The 17089-nt window shown below is 41.7% G+C and overlaps 1 protein-coding gene across 1 annotated transcript in view; it reads right to left on the reverse strand.

Moving 5' to 3' along the window:
* PTPRU (protein tyrosine phosphatase receptor type U) overlaps nucleotides 1-17089 on the reverse strand; it is a 407475-nt gene that overhangs the window by 53441 nt on the left and 336945 nt on the right. The window contains exons 16-19 of the mRNA XM_070950088.1: nucleotides 15555-15745; nucleotides 8915-8987; nucleotides 4219-4295; nucleotides 2680-2697 (exon numbers count right to left, since the gene is read on the reverse strand). Of these exons, the coding sequence (XP_070806189.1) occupies nucleotides 2680-2697; nucleotides 4219-4295; nucleotides 8915-8987; nucleotides 15555-15745 (359 nt within the window). The remainder of the gene's footprint in view (nucleotides 1-2679; nucleotides 2698-4218; nucleotides 4296-8914; nucleotides 8988-15554; nucleotides 15746-17089) is intronic.

Consider the following 17089-nt stretch of genomic DNA (forward strand, 5'->3'; position numbering starts at 1 on the left):
CCAGATCTCCACTGTTTGCTCTCAGTTGCTATGGAAAAGGAGATATCTTGCTAGGAGGCAGAGGCCAGAACAGAATAAAAGAGATCACTGGAGAGTGTTTGGATAAATATTACAGAAGCTTCCAGCAAAAATGGAGCATATAGGGTGCCTACCAGTTGGGGCCTTAGCATTTCTAAATCGTTAACATCAAGAGCACACAAACATTTCCTTTAGTCGATGTTAATACTGATTTTGCAAATGGTTACCTTTTAAATTTAGAACTTGTTTTCACGATCATGAACACCTTTAAGTGCACAATTATTTGGGCTTTTAAAAAGTACAAATGAAAGTGTAAGTGTTGTTGAAAGTCATTACAGTGGCAACTACAAACATTTCAGTCTGAATGTCTGGTGGAATATTTGTGGAAGGCTGATACCACCTGTACGGCATGAGAATTGAGGTTGTTAGTAATGTATTGTGAGTAAAATGTATGCAAGCGGGTAAAACTAATCTGTCAATTATCCTTACATTACAAAGTATGGAAAAGAAGGAGGCAGAGCAGTGGCTTAGTTTTTCAAATATCTAGATTTAAGCCCAAGGACACATATCATGCAAATAGACACAACACAAAACAATACAATGTTCCTGTATGATAGGCAAAGGTGAGGATAAATAGCAATAGCATTTAGACGTTTATCACACCATAGCACTTTACAGCACTCTCTGGGTGGTTTACTATGTAAACATTATTTGCATATTCCCTCCAACAATCTGGGTTCTCATTTTACTGACCATGGAAGGATGGAAGGCTACGTTAACCTTGAGCCCTGTCAGGATCGAACGCCAGGCTGTGGGCAGAGTTTACCTGCAATACTGCACTTGAACCACTACACCACCAGGGCTCCACCAGGACAAAAATGTCCCAAATTTAGCACCTTGGATTTCCTTGCTTCCAATAGGAGAATTTAACTACATGTTAGTAATTGCCTGATGGACTTACTTCACCTGGCAGGTGCAAAAAGTCCTGATGTCTCTGTGCACTTGTTCTAGGACAGCTGGAAAAGATGTTGTAAGGTGAACACAGTAACATTTGGAAACGGAGAAACCGGAAGCGTCACGGCGAAACTGGCTGGGAAATAGCAAAGCTCCAATGAGCTTCGCGAAAACCCAGCCAGACAAACCGCTGTCGGGAGGTCTTCGGACTGGAACCGTCTTGGAGGGATGGGGGAGAAAGAGAAGCAGCTCGGAAGACCAAGAGGAACAGGCAAGTTCCTTGAAAGGTCGGAGGCAGATCTTTGATCTGGTGGTGGGGGCGGCGGCCATTGAAACGGCAATGATAGATGAAATACAAACTGCCCTACAGACTATTCTGACATGTTTGTCACTCAAGAGCCCAACATCCTACTTCATATATCAGTAATTATTTTTGCCACCTTCTTCATCCACAGTGCCTGGTTGGCCTAAACAATTAGCTCTACAATTTTGTTCAGGTAAGTGTCCTTTCAACAAGGGACATCCACGTCTGCACAACGGAGCCAGACATTTTGAAAAGAGGACCACCAAGGGAACAAGACAGACTTCTAAGGACCTGCCGTTTCAGACCACAGTACATAAAATCCACCATCAAAAACAGCCATGGGCGGATACGACCTCGTAGATGACCCTCACTCTGTCAAGGACCTTGGAGTACTCATCTCAAAGGATCTAAGCACCAGAGCTCACCATAACAGCATTGTCAAAAAGGCATTAAGAGTTGTTAACCTAATCTTGCAAAGCTTCTTCTCCAGTAATATTGTTCTGCAAACTAGGGCATACAAAACCTTTGCCAGACCAGTTCTCGAATACAGCTCATCTGTCTGGAATCCGCACTGTATATCGGACTTTAATACAATTGAGCGAATCCAGAGGTATTTCACGAGAAGAGTACTCCACTCCTCTGCTCACAACAGAATACCTTATACCACCAGGCTTGAAATTTTGGGTTTAGACAACTTAGAACTACACCGCCTTCGGTATGATTTAAGTGTAGTACACAAAATTGTCTGCTACAATGTCCTACCTGTCAATAACTACTTCAGCTTCAACCGCAATAATACAAGAGCACACAGTAGATACAAACTCAAGGTAAACCGCTCCAAACTCGATTGCAGAAAATACGACTTCAGCAACAGAGTGGTCAATGCCTGGAATGCACTACCTGACTCTGTGGTTACTTCCCCAAACCCCCATAATTTTAACCTTAAACTGTCTACCGTGGACCTCACCCCATTCCTAAGAGGTAAGGGGCATGCATGAGCACACCAACGTGCCTACCGTCCCTGTCCTACTGTCCCCATTTATTCATATCCTTATCCTGTATTCATAATCATGTTTATATTTATATCTGTAACCTTATACACGTTTGATAAATAGATAGATAGATACATAGATAGATAGATAGATAGATAGATAGATAGATAGATAGATAAATAGATAAATAGATAAATAAATAGATAAATAGATAAATAGATAAATAGATAAATAAATAAATAGATAGATAGATAAATAGATAGATAAATAGATAAATAAAATGATGAAATAGTAACTGTTGTGGTGGAGTGGGTTGAGGTAGGAAAGTCCCTTCATTCCAAAATGAACAATTATGGAATCTTGTTTGGAGGAGAAATGGGAAAGAATGAGAAGGACACGACATATACTTACTTCTCGGTTTATCCGAATCTTAGCAAGCCCACAGGTTTGAGAGGAAAAAGAAATCAGAGACAGACAGATTAGCGAGACAAGAGCAAAGGAAGAATAGACCCATTAGTAAAGGAGGTGCATTAAAGAGCAACACTGATGGGTAGAGAAGGAGCAGCAGCAACAGGAAAGAATGATGGGTTTAATATGACTCATTGAACTTTCTCATTCAGAAACATTTAAAGTGTACTTTTGAACGTTGTCTCCTTTTGACTATTTGCATTTTGAATCTGAAATGTGAACGCTCAATGTGACCTTTGAAAACTGAGAACTTCTAAAACATCATCCTTTGATGTCAGCAGACAGGATTTAACACTTGTTCAGCAAAACACTATCCAAGAGTAGAAAGGATTGCATCCAGATAATCAAATGTTTATGATACATTAATTAACAAAATCAAATAACAATGTAAGAGTTTATATATTGAACCCAAATGTCATTATATGTCAAATACAGATACCCAAACATTGACAAAACCTTCCAATATCCATGGGCTTTCCAATATTTTGGACTAGCGATGGCATTCATCAATCAATTTTTTTCCTTATTCTAGTGACAGCATTATTTCCAAAAATCAAATAATTTCAAACGTTAATTCTGGGGCACAGGGTTTCCATCCATGTGCTTCTGTGCCTTGATGTGGTTGTTGATATTATTTCAGTAAAGTTACTAGTGTTTTTAAAATTATTTTCATCAGGAAGAACATGGAGGACATCCAAGTTAATCTAAGGGTTGCTTTGGAAAACAAGCTCATCCCTTGAGACACATGAATGGTTTAATTATATTGTTGTTGTTAGTTGCAAAGTTGTGTCCGACCCATCACGACCCATGGACAATGTTCCTCCAGGCCTTCCTGTCCTCTACCATCCTCTGGAGTCCATTTAAACTCACACCGACTGCTTCAGTGACTCCATCCAGCCACCTCGTTCTCTGCCGTCCCCTTCTTCTTTTGCCCTCAATCGTTCCTAGCATTAGGCTCTTCTCCAGTGAGTCCTTCCTTCTCATTAGGTGGCCAAAGTATTTGAGTTTCATCTTCAGGATCTGGCCTTCTAACGAGCAGTCAGGGTTGATCTCCTCTAGGACTGACCGGTTTAATCGCCTTGCAGTCCAAGGAACTCGCAGGAATCTTCTCCAGTACCATAGTTCAAAGGCCTCGAGTCTTTGGTGCTCAGCCTTTCTTATGGTACAACTTTCACAGCCTTCATTCATCTTTCACTCATCTTTTAATTATATACTGCATATCCTTTTAATCTTCTGATTTATTCCTGCCCTATAAGATTTCATTCTTGTGCGAATGAACAAAAGAGGATTCCAAAAGTGAACAGGAATAGATATAGCATGAAAAGGAGGAAGGAGTAGGAAAAAGAGAGTTCTAACGATGCATATATGAAACAGAGACTTGGGGTATAACAAAAGAGAAACAACATTCTTCATTACACAACCAAATACATTCCTAAGGCAAAAAAAATGCACAACAAAAGCAAGAGAAGCTGACATACTTACATCAATGTAGTTGGCATTGATATAGTCAGAGTTGGGATCACCAAGAAGTGGATGGAGCTTAACCCGATGTCGGTCATCTGGAAACAAAATCAGATATAACCGTTAGGGCAGAATAGACAGAAGAGCATTGGGAAATCTTTATATTCTCATATATCAAATTCAAATGGTTTCCCCTTCCTCCCTTCAGTAAATTTCTAGAAATTCTAGTTAGGTGGAGAGATGGGATTCAAAGACTCCAGCAGTAAAGTTCACTTTCTACATTTTCTAGTAGGATTTGTGAATGTTGGCTTGCCACTCAACAGTTCTTCCAAAAATCCACTGTGGAAAATTACAAAAATACTCTAATCTGACTTGTAGTCTCACACTTTGTCACTTATTAATCCATGCAATTTGATGTAGAAATCCCTTTAATTATATTTCTTTAATAGATTGATATATGTCAAGCTTCAAAAAAATAAGAAAGGCACACACTGTTGCTTCTAAACAGTGTCCTTTATTGTTCCTCAAGTATAGGCAGATATCTGGCCGAATTACAGCAACTATTTGCTCTTTAAAGATATACTCTGAGAAGTTATGGGAAGGAGCTATCTTGACCCAAATCATCTAAATTTGATCCTCTGGGATGCAACCCCTCTTCCTGGGAATCCAGATTACATTCCACCACAAATATTTTCCCAGGACACAACACTTGGCTTCCATTCCAAAGGTGCTTTTTTAGGAAGCAACTTGACTTTCTTGTTTTTTCATTTGAAGATGTTTCACTTCTCATCCAAGAAGCTTCTTCAGCTTGACAGGATAGTGGGGAATGGAAGGACTATCCTGTCAGAGCTGAAGAAGATTCTTGGATGAGAAGTGTAACATCTTCAGAAGAAAAAGCAAGAAAGTCCTCCTGAAAAAGCACCTTTGGGACAACCATGACCTGGATGACTGAGAATCTCTACAGACTTGGCTTCCATCTTAACAAGGCTTAGGTAGCAAGTAAAAACATGTTATCTTACTTGACATTTGGGTTATAATCTGAATCTAGGGTTACATACTTTATTTTTATTGAGTTGTATATCATCATGGGTTTCATCATCATCATCAACCACACACAATAGTCCTTCTCTTAGCACTGAGCATATTTTGAGAGAGACCTTAATATTTCTGCAGAATTTGAGGAATCTTCCCAGCCAACTGATGGCTTCTCATCTTTGAATGGTGTCACATTTGGCAACCTAATCTCCAGTTGGAGGAGGGTTGCATCAGTCACTGAACCTGCAAATGCTAAGGACACAGCAGGATTCTTCTTAAGAGGCTTCATAATGACCCCTCAGACTTCGGAGGGAATGCCTCTTCTGAGCTAACAGTCATACTTGGACTCGCAGGAAGAGTAAGGATGACAACAGGATGTTTTTGCTTCTGCTCTCTTGTAATGTACCTTCCGCTGAGCATCAGATCTTACAGTTACACCCCCTTCAGCCAGCTTCTCTCATCCTGAAGTATCTCTCTTTCTCTCGCCCACTAATTTGTTCTGCAAAATCCATATGCTTCGCTGTTAGAGCAACACAAACTGAGATGCAATGCAACATATGTCCCATAAGAATATATACTCCCACCCAGAGCAAGATTAGATATATGCCAGTCTGCACCATTACTGTGGCAGAGTGGAAGAAAAGGGCAGCGTCAAAATGAGATGTGCCATTTTGTCCAACACATAGCAGAAAGACAAACAACCCTTGTGCTATTAGGTCAACAGCCAATGTGCTCCTTTTAGCCCTTCTTTCCAGAAAAGCTGGCTAGGGAGTGGAGTAAAAATTGGTGCTTGGCTTTGCCTAAGCTATTTTGAACAATTTTGCTCTCTCTCTCCCTCTCCCTCTCCCTCCCTCTCTCTCTCTCTCTCTTTTTTGTCTCTGTGATAACATGGAATTTCAATTTGGAAAACAGCAGATAGACAGCTATAATTAGGAGCAATAAAAATAGCCAGCGTGGCAAAGAAAAAGCAGCTGCTGGAGGAGATATTTTATAGCAGAAATTCACAATAAATTGCATTCATCCTTCCGGTCCCCAGAGAGAGAGGATATCCCTGGTTACTCATTTAACCATTTTTTTAAAAAATGCATTGAATACCAAACACTATCATCATTTGATGTCTCTTTTTGTCTTGCACAAGCTGAGTTATATCATACTAAGCCAAGTGGTATGATCCAAGGCACAACATCCTAACTTATTAATCATGGTTTAGAGTGCATAGTGATTAGGTTCAAGCAAGCTACTCTGAGATTTAGTGAAATCTGGGACTTCAACCACCTGCACCCACAAAGAGCATGTCCTATTTAAAGGAGATTGTAATGATGGCTTGTTGCACAGTGGAATCTTATCATGCTCCAGGCCTGCAACTTCTCTGAAAAGATGTTCTACCTCATCCATTAGTGAACCCTGATATATGTCTATGGAGATTCTCAGTCATCCAGGTCATGGTTGTCCCAAAGGTGCTTTTTCAAGAGGCAACCGGACTTTCTTGTTATTCTGTGAAGATATTTTGCTTCTCATCCAAGAAGCTTCTTTGGATGAGAAGCGAAATGTCTTCAAAGAAAAGCCAGAAAGTCCAGTTGAGTCTTGAAAAAGCATCTTTGGGAACCCCAATATATTTACCCGGTAATGAATTAAAATGAAATCCAAATGAAATCAAGCTCTCAACCCTTGTAGGAATTAAGATACCAGTATCATTTCAGCCCCATTTCTTCTATCATGCTATCCAAGTCATGTCAATTTAACACCTCGAAGTATCTCCAGTTACAAGACCCAGAGCAGGTATGTAGGTCAGAGAAGTCCATAAATAAATCTCTAACTCTTTGCTGCAATTTAGCGTTTGTCTGGATTTTTGCAGCTCATATACAGTAGAGATAGAGATTTTCTATTTCAAATCACCACTGCATTTTTCATAACAAGACAGATGTGGAATGCAAATCTTTCCCTCCCCATTATTTTTATTTCTCAGGAATGCCTCCAGGACAGATGAGAAACACAGAATAATTGCTGAGGTAAAAAGTTTATAGTTGAGCTAGCCTTTTTTTTTGCAGCATTCTAGCCTCCTTTTTCATTCAAAATCCAGTGAAATAAAAGAAGAGGAGAAATGCAGCTTAAAGAATATCAAGGCAAGTGTGGGCATACTTGAGGGCCCAGGATACACTTATTCAGCTGGAATTTGGGAACAGAGCAAATACGAAGTGTGCATTATTGTTAATACCACTTTGTCTGTAAAAAAAAAAAAAACAATCAACTATCTACAGGTATTCCTTGACGTGTGATCACAATTGAGCCCAACATTTCTGTTGCTAAGCAAGACTATTGTTGTGAGTTTTGCCCCATTCTATGATCATTCATGCCATGGTTGTTAAGTGAATTACTGCAGATGTTACATTAGTAACATGGTTGTTAAGTGAACCTGGCTTTCCCATTAACTTTGCTGTAGGAAGGTCGCAAAAGGTGATCATATGTCTACTGGACACTGCAACCATCATAAATACATGCTAGTTGCCAAGCACCTGAAATTTGATCATGTGATCAGGCAGGGAGGAAAAGGCCCAGAGTTTATAACCTTGGTAAGACCACACTTGGAGTATTGCATACAAAAAAGATGTCTACAACAGTAAGTGTGAAAAATGATCCTATGGGATTTTTTCAGAGCTGTTGTAGTTTTGAACGGTCACTAAAGGAATGGTTGTAAGTGGAGAACTACCTATACAACCTCTTGGATCCTTCTCCTGCTATTATTATTTCTAGATATCTAATGTATATAATAATATATATAATGTATGTAATAAAGGGAGGCGGTGGCTCAGTGGCTAAGACGCTGAGCTTGTCGATCGAAAGGTCGGCAGTTCAGCGGTTCAAAACCCTAGTGCTGCGTAACAGGGTGAACTCCCGTTACTTGTCCCAGCTTCTGCCAACCTAGCAGTTCGAAAGCACGTAAAAAATGCAAGTAGAAAAATAGGGACCACCTTTGGTGGGAAGGGAACAGTGTTCCATGAGCCTTTGGCATTGAGTCATGCCGGCCACATGACCACAGAGAAGTCTTCGGACAGCGCTGGCTCTTCGGTTTTGAAACGGAGATGAGCACCACCCCCTAGAGTCGGGAACAACTAGCACATATGTGCGAGGGGAACCTTTACCTTTACCTTAATGTGTTAAATTTATATTTACCGACAAAGAAATAAAGAGAGACTAGCATAGATCTACTTCAAGCTATTTAGCTCCCATCAGCTAGCCAAAGCGGAAGCACTGTGCTCCATCCCATATTTGGGTAGACCAGGTTGCCCTGATAGACCAGTCTCATCAGAAAACCCTTAAGATATCTAATGGTTCTTATCAAATCATTTGGAATTTCCATGATGTAAGGGTTTTTTTTATGCATGGTCCTTTTCTCTGACAAATTTGGTGGCAACTGGGAAATAGGCACCCCATCCTATCCCAGTGCTCCATCCTCACTTGAATATTTTTATGTGATTGTTTTTGCAAATGGAATCAATACCAGATCAAAATCTACCTGCTGCAAATTTGACAGATCAAGATCAGAGTAAGACCCAAACCAAATCCATATTGTGCAAACTCTGCAGAGTTTCAGGGCATTTCAACTCTACTAGCATTAAAGGAAGGATATTGATTTTTCTTTGTTTCCTTCTTATAGGGAAAGGTTTTTGTCTCAGACACTTACAGGTAGGCATGTGATCTTGTCTCCCTTTGGTCTTTTCTTTCTTCTTTGAAGCATCCCAGCCTTCAAAGAAACTCTAGGAGGAAGAGAAGACTGTTATGTGCATCAAGTACCCTTAGGAATAAGCATACAGCATTTCCACTGGCTGTACAGATAACAATGGTTTCTCTAGAGGTTAGCCCCGCTACACTGATTCAAAACTGGTTACCAAGCGTAGAATTTATTTGATGGACTGATGCTTGCATGCCAACATCCAGTCTGTGCACAGCTTCAAAAGAGGGGTGTGTGTGTGTTTGTAATAAGAACTAAAGTTGCAAAGGAATTCTCATGTCAGACCAAATCTTTTTATATTATAGTAGCAGATGTCTCTCAATCTCAACGCTGGGAAGAGAACAGCCCAATTTTTATGGAAGGGAAGGCATGGAGAAAAAGGCCTGGAGTTTATAAACTCAGGAAGACCACACTTAAGAGTATTGCATATTAAAAAAGATGTTGAGATTCTAGAAAGAGTGCAGAGAAGAGCAACAAAGATGATTAGAGAACTGGAGATTAAAACATATGAATAATGGTTGCAGGAACAGGGTATCTCTAGTTTAATGAAAAGAAGGACTAGGGATGACATGATAGCAATGTTCCAATATCTAAGGGGCTGCCAACAAAAAGAGGGAGTCAAGCTATTCTCAAAAGCACCTGAAGGCAGGTCAAGAAGCAATGGATGAAAACTTATCAGAAAGAAGCAACCTAGAACTAAGGACAACTTTCCTGACAATTAGAATAATTAATCAATGAAATGGCTTGTCTTCAGAAGTGTTTTCTTTAAGTGTTTTCTTTTTATTTTTAAACAAGCGGTACATCGTTATTCAATCAGTGTATCATCTGAGAGCAAAATTTTATGTCATCATATTCAACATTTACCCCCATTTTCTTGATACACACACATCTTTGCTTTTACATTTTAATATAGTTTATTACAACATATTCTTTCTAAATTTCTTAGAAAGAAAGGAAAGGAAGAATCGGAATATTATAATATATGGGGGCAATTTTATCAATGGCTAGAGATTGAATATGGACAAGAGGCTTGTCTTCAGAAGTTGTGGGTGCTCAATCACTGGAGTTTTTAAAGAAGAGATGGGGCAATCATTTGTCTGAAATGGTATAGGGCAGTGATGGCTAACCTTTTTGCTGTTGCATGCCAAAAGTGGGAGGGGGGGTCGTGCGCACGCATGCCTGCACCCATAATCCAATGTGCCCCCCCGCGCATGCACGCGCGAACCCCCTGCACTCCCCCCGCTTTTGGCACACAATGGTACAGTGGGCCCAGTAGGGCCGGTTTTCACCCTCCCCAGGGTGAAAGGCTCCAGAGACTTTCTTGGAGCCCGGCGAGGGCGAAAACGGCCTCCCCCACCCCCCTGAAGGCCGGAAACGGACAGTTTCCCGACTTCTGGTGGGCCCAGAAGGCTAGAAAATCAGCTGGCCAGCGCGCTGGAGCCGAGTTAGGGCAACGCTCCTATGCCCACAGATATGGCTCCACATGCCACCTGTGGCATACATGCCATAGGTTTGCCATCACGGGTATAGGGTTTCCTGCCAGAGCAGGGGGTTGGACTAGAAGACCTCCAAGGTCTCTTCCAAGTCTGCTATGCTGCTATTTTTGTTATTTATTTATGCTGCAGACATCTGTGAAGGGCTTCATTTTTGGTTTTCTGCTTCTACTTGCGGGCAATTAAGCAATTTGCCTAGCTTTGTTATGATAGTTGCTGGGTAAAGAAGAGTTTGGAGAGCAGAGGTTTACTGCCATGTGTTAAGTCTAACAGGTGCTTCACTCAATGATGCTTTTATCAGAAGACCTGCTTGAAGCTGCTTCACAGTGACACAAGTCTCTGGGTTAAAAGGCAAAGTGAGCTCTGTCTGATTTTCAGATGCCAGAAGAGGCTAGTTTTTAGTAGAGAGGCCTCTCCTGGTGCCCTCAGAAAGGTTTTTGCACTGGTGCAGCACATGCTCAGAAGGCATATGAGACCTCAAAAATCTGCCTTCAAAACACAGGACTGATGCACCCCACAGAGGCAAACTCTATCACCTCCACAGTGCAAAGCAAAGCACAGTCATTTTGCAGATGTCTACAGTTAGTCCTTGACTTATGAACACAGTGGGAGCCAGAATTTCCATTGCTAAGCAAGGAGGTTGCTAAGTGAATTGTGCCCAATTTTTGCGATCTTTTTGGCTTTGGTAAGCAGGTCACTGCAGTTGTTAAGTGAATCTGGCAAAGTCCCACGTTGACTTTGCTTGTTGGAAGCCAGCTGGGAAGTTTGCAAATCACATGACCCAAGGACATTGCAACCATCATAAACACACGCTGGCTGGTAAGCATTCGAAATTTTGATCACATGACTGTGGGGACGCTGTGACAGTTGTAAGTCCGAAGACCAGTCATAAGTCACATTTTTCAGTGCCATTGTAACTTTGAAGGGTCACTAAACAAATGGTTGTAAGTTGAAAACTATCTGTAGTATGTATTATGTATCATATCTTCTTAAAAGTGTTAGACCAGGGGTGTCAAACTCAAGACCTGCGGGCTGCCACCTTGGAGATTGGCCCGCGGGGCCATCCTGGAAACAGAGAAGGACCAGCCTGCGGTGTCTCTGCCAGCGAAAATGGGGCTGTTGCAGGAGGCTGTCGCAGCCAAAACGGAGCTCGTGAGGGCTGTGCACAGCCCTTCCGAGCTCTGTTTTCGCTGGCAGAGGGTTGCAGGAGGCCGTCGCAGCTGCAAACAGAGCTCAGGAGCCTGTTTTCGCTGGCTGACTACTCGGGCCACCACACACACGCCTGACACGAATGACATCGAGCTGACCACAACCACTCTGGCCATACCCCCCTGCCCCCCCCACAGTCAAACACAACCCTCATGTGGCCCTCAATGAAATCAAGTTTGACACCCCTGTGTTAGACTATTATAGGAACAAGCCGTACCAACAGAGAGAGTAATATCTAAATATCATCTTACAGTTAGTGGCAAAGGCAACATTAAGACACCCTGTTAAAAATATATAGATCTCCCAAAGCTAACCCACACTATTTTAAGTCAAGTTGGTTAAAGAATGTCACCACACTGCAGAAGGAATGACACAAGACATAACCACTGTATCAAAAATTGCTTAGAACTGATTTCATGGAAGAGAAGTTATCCAAAATTAATCAGGCCTTGCTAAAATAGTGGGGATTATTTTAAAAAAAGAAACAAAAAAGAGGAAAGAGCTCTATAAAATAAATAAGAATGAAACCAGTATCCCATTCTCTTCACATTGTCTGACCCACAGGAAAAATATGTTGCACACTAACAGGATGTTGCAGTGATTACTGGCTATTCCCCTGGGTACCATTAAGAGAGAAACTTAGGGCATTGTTCCAGAGTCCCATAACCTGGAGGAATTAACAAAGGAACTGCGATGCTCCCAATTTCTCCTTTCCACTATTTGAGCCCCTCTGGAGAAATTAAGACTTCAAGTACAACTAAAATTTAACTGTCAGCTACATTCAAAATCTTTTACCTCCTTTATATCAAAGGAAAGAAAAGTGTGCTAGAAGGGCAAATGGGGTGTGGGGAAGAGAAACCTGGACATGGTATGCTTGATGAATACAAAAGTGAGGCTGGCTCCTGCAGCATTTTCTGCAGGATCCCCTTCAACCCTGGCAGTGCCCTGGGATACCTCGCTGACTGAACAGGAGTGCAGCAGAGAAATACATTTATCTGAAATTTAAATCATAGGGCACATAAGAAGAAACTGTGTCAGGGAGAACGCACACCTCTGTTATGACCTATTATAACTTGGTTTCAGTGTGAGGAATTTTAATCACCCTTTCACAACTTGACTTCTCCCTGGTGGCGCTGGATTTCTTTAACTGCACAACTACTGTAACAGTCAGGAGTGCAGTAGCCTCTGGAGGGCCATCACATCCTTATAACTGAACTACAGTTTTTACCACAACCCCTGAGTCTGGCTTCCTTCCTTCCTTCCTCCCTTCCTTCCTTCCCTCCCTCCCTCCCTCCCTCCTTCCTCTCTCTCTCTCTCTTTCTCTCTTCCTCTTTCTTTCTTTTTTCTAATCATCAACTCAAAGTGGCAAACATGTCCAAAAATACCCGTATTTTTCGGAGTATAAGATGCACCTTTTTCCCCCCTAAAAGGGGGTGAAAATTTAGGTGCGTCTTATACACCCAATGTAGCCCCACCCACCCACTGGCCCCCACCCTTTGGCCTCTACCTCCCAGTAATTTACCTCCTTGCAGCAAGCAGCAAGGAGAAACAGCCCATTTCAACTTCTGCACAGCCTAATTAGCACAAGCTGATTGTCTGTTGGATCTTGCACGGGCCTCTGCTGCTTGCTGCAAGGAGGTAAATTGCTAGGAGCAGATTTTTTTTTTTCTTGTGCTAATCAAGCTATGCTGAAAATGAAAATGAAAGTAAAGCAGGGTGTTTGCTGTTTGCTGCAACAAGGCAAAATTGCTGGGAGGCAGAGGTAGATTTCTTTTTCTTGTTTTCCTCACCAAAAAAGGTAGGTGCGTCTTATAGTCTGGAGCGTCTTATACTCCAAAATATATGGTACCTTTCTATTTCTATTTTTCCCAATGAGCTTTTCAGGTGAGTTGGGGCTGAGAGAAAGTGAGTGACTGGCCCAAGATGACCCAGCTGGCTTTCATGGCTAAGGCAGGACTAGAACTCCCTGTCACCCGGCTTCTAGCCTGGTGCCTTAACCTCTAGACCAAACTGGCTCTCTTCATTAGTCAAAAGGTAGGCAAGAGAAACATACACCTTTGTAGAAAAATGATGAAATGTGTCCACTCCCATTAACCAAACGATTGTCTTTTCTTGGTCATTGTCACCACACAGCTAGCCCATTGTTTAATTGCCCACAAGATACAAGCAGAACAGGGGTGGGTTCTACCTACCTATACTACCAGTTCGCAATGGGGCCGCACGCGCGTGCTTGCTTCGCTCGCGCGCATGTGCGCTCTTCTGTGCATGCACAGAAGCATTTTGATGATGTCGGGGTCGGTGGGCAGAGCCTCCCACTGGTTTTACTACCGATTCTATAGAACCGGTGCGAACCGGGGGCAACCCACCACAGAAACCAAATCCTTTAGAAACGTCTGCACCAGGTTTTAAATCTAGATCTCCCCACCACCACCACCACCACACACATTTTACGTTCAATAAAAATTAGGTTATTCACTTCCAAGTGTTGAGATTGGACTGGATTCCTGGGTTTTTGGATATCACCACCACCTACCCCTACAGTATAATGTTTGGATATGCATTCCGGTTCTTTTTTCTTTTTTGTCATTTTCTTTTATTTCATGAGCATGAGCAGATTCCATTGAATGCTGGTGTGATATCAAAGAAACACCTACTGCTGAAAGTAACAGTGTAAAAATGGAAGAAAATAATGTGTTTCATTCCCTGTTTCTTATTTCCGAGTGCTTTTCAAACGACTGGTTTGGGACAAGCAGCTTTTTAAGGTGCCCCAATTACTAGCATAGGTTTGTCAGACTAGCCCAGATCAGTAACCCTGGAGAAGAAGGTCTCAAGCAATTGGACACAAGACAGCAATTTTATGCAACCAAGACATCCTGCAGAAAACTATATTGTTTGTGACAACATCTTGAAATGGAGTAGCAGAAAATGTTCTGTTTGGATACAGCAGAAGAGACAGTGCCGGTGGTTTCAGGAGGACACAATGTCCTCTTGGCATCATCCTACCCATGAGATATTCTGGGCATTGTGTCATGGTGGCTTTGGACTGCTTGTAGCCTTTCCAAAGTCAGCAGTGGGAAACAGAATCCAACAAAAGGAAGATTTCTCCAGAAAAGGCAGATGATAGAAAAGGAGGTTTCTCCCAAGAGAGAATGTATTTATGCCATTAACTCTTGCAAGCACGTCAGAAACCTTCTTTCATATTTTTCCACTCTGATCATTTTCCTTCCATTGAATGGAAAAAGAAAGCATTTTTTAAATTTGTTTTTCCTAAGTTGAACCAACCATACTAAAAAGCAGAGACATCGCCCTGCCAACAAAAGTGTGTATAGTCAAGGCTATGGTTTTGCCAGTTGCAATGTATGGCTGTAAAAGTTGGACCATAAGAAAGGCTGTGCGCCTAAGAATTGAGGCCTTTGATAAATATGGTGCTGGAGAAGACTCCTGCGAGTCCCTTGGACTGCAAGGTGATCAAACTGGTCAGTCCTAGAGGAGATCAACCCTGACTGCTCTTTAGAAGGCCAGATCCTGAAGATGAAACTCACTTAATGAAGATGGCCACCTAATGAGAAGGAAGGACTCACTGGAGAAGAGCCTAATGCTGGGAAAGATTGAGGGTAAAAGAAGGGGACGACAGCTAACGAGGTGGCTGGATGGAGTCACTGAAGCAGTAGACGTGAGTTTAAATGGACTCCAGAGGATGGTAGAGGACAGGAAGGCCTGGAGGAACGTTGTCCATGGGGTTGCGATGGGTCGGACATGACTTCTCAACTAACAAGAACAACAAAGTTGAACCAAATTTCAGCTACATTATCAGAGGTGGAATGCATGGGAAGTGAAAGGAGAGAAAGGGTGAGCTTTAGACAATGGATCACATTTGTGTCCTTTCTCACCTCATATTCTTGCTTGAAGCCATACCCTTCCGCTGTTTTCATTTGATTGATGTGCTGGAGAAGATCGGCCACTCGGACAGCAGGGTGAAGCTGCCCAGTGTGATAGGGGGAGCCTTTGCGTCCACACTGCCTTCGAGGGGACCCCCCTAAAAGGCTGCTGGACTCATTGACAATATTGGAACGTTGATCACCTGGAAAGGAAAGAACACGGCATCATAGAAACACAAAGCAATAGATTCTCAGAAGAACAGGAATCGACAACAATCCATCTATGGAGTGGTGAACTGATGGGTGAGAGAAATCTGTTTAAATCACCAATGCGTATCGTTCAAACTTATGCCTAAATTGCACTGCATGCTTTCATCAATATTAGCATGCTGCTAGAGTTTGCAGTGCCAATTTATCAACAGGAATTGTGTGTACAAAAATCTCTACATTAGCAAACGGGGAATGTACAAAACCTCTAAATGAACAAAAACTGGTTATGAAAAATATGCCTACTGGGACAAATATACTGTATGTGAATGAATTTTCTTACAAGGACATAGGGTGGAAGTAACGCTTGTCACTCAATCCAACTTATTTCTAGAAAACTGGTTTCTCCGTAATGTTGTACTTAATAGATGCATTTTGAAAAGAGTGAATGGGATTCAAAGGTTTTTTTCTATCAATACTCACCTCTAGCATTGTACAAACAAGTGAATCAATGTAATGTCATAGTTGGAAAGCCTTTTTTAAAACAATATTAGAAATAAAGAATCTGGGACACTTTAGGGATTTTTTTGGTTTCTCACTCCTAGCATTTTTGACCCTTGACTGTTTTGGTTGGAATTGACTGGAAATATCACTCAAAAATATCCAGAGGACTCCAGATTCCTTAGTCCTGTTTTAAATTGTGGCCTCACTGAGATGAAATCACTGCAAAACACTACGGTCATTTTGGAGGAAAACACCAGTTTCTATTTAGTTTCTCCTCTAGTCCACCCAGAAAAGCTTGCAGAAATGTTTGCATTAGCAAGATAACATTTTAATGTCATGTCAGAACATTAACTGAGCTGTCCATAAAAGCAATTTATCCTCTGGGATAAAGCCCCAGTCACTATTATAATGGCAATAATGTGATACTACTGACATCTATATGACCCCCGCATCCTGAATGGAATTGTCTTAACAATTCTCTGAGTAGTTTTAGGCTTTTACACCAATTACTCTGTAAAGGAACAAGCTCTCCTCATGCCAGGCAGGTAAATTCCTTGGTTCTGCCTGCCCAATTCCTACCTCCAATTAGAAAGGATAACCTCCTTCAACATAATGGGAAAGTGAGTCAAGAATTATGAAAGAAAGAAAAAAATACACATCAAAGGATTTTAATTATGGTCACTGACCAGGAGTGAAGGGAAGTATACTAAAAATGGCGGAGGGGGATGGAGACTTTTTGCGAGGTTTGGAACTGCTACACATTTACTTCTTGTGCATGAATCCTTTCCAAACCCATAGTCTGATGCTTGGTAAGATGTGAACTGGGCCAGTGCAAT

Source organism: Pituophis catenifer, unplaced genomic scaffold (assembly GCF_029215685.1).
Source record: "Pituophis catenifer annectens isolate HBS135680 unplaced genomic scaffold, rPitCat1.0.hap2 SCAF_9, whole genome shotgun sequence".
NCBI lineage: Eukaryota > Metazoa > Chordata > Lepidosauria > Squamata > Colubridae > Pituophis > Pituophis catenifer.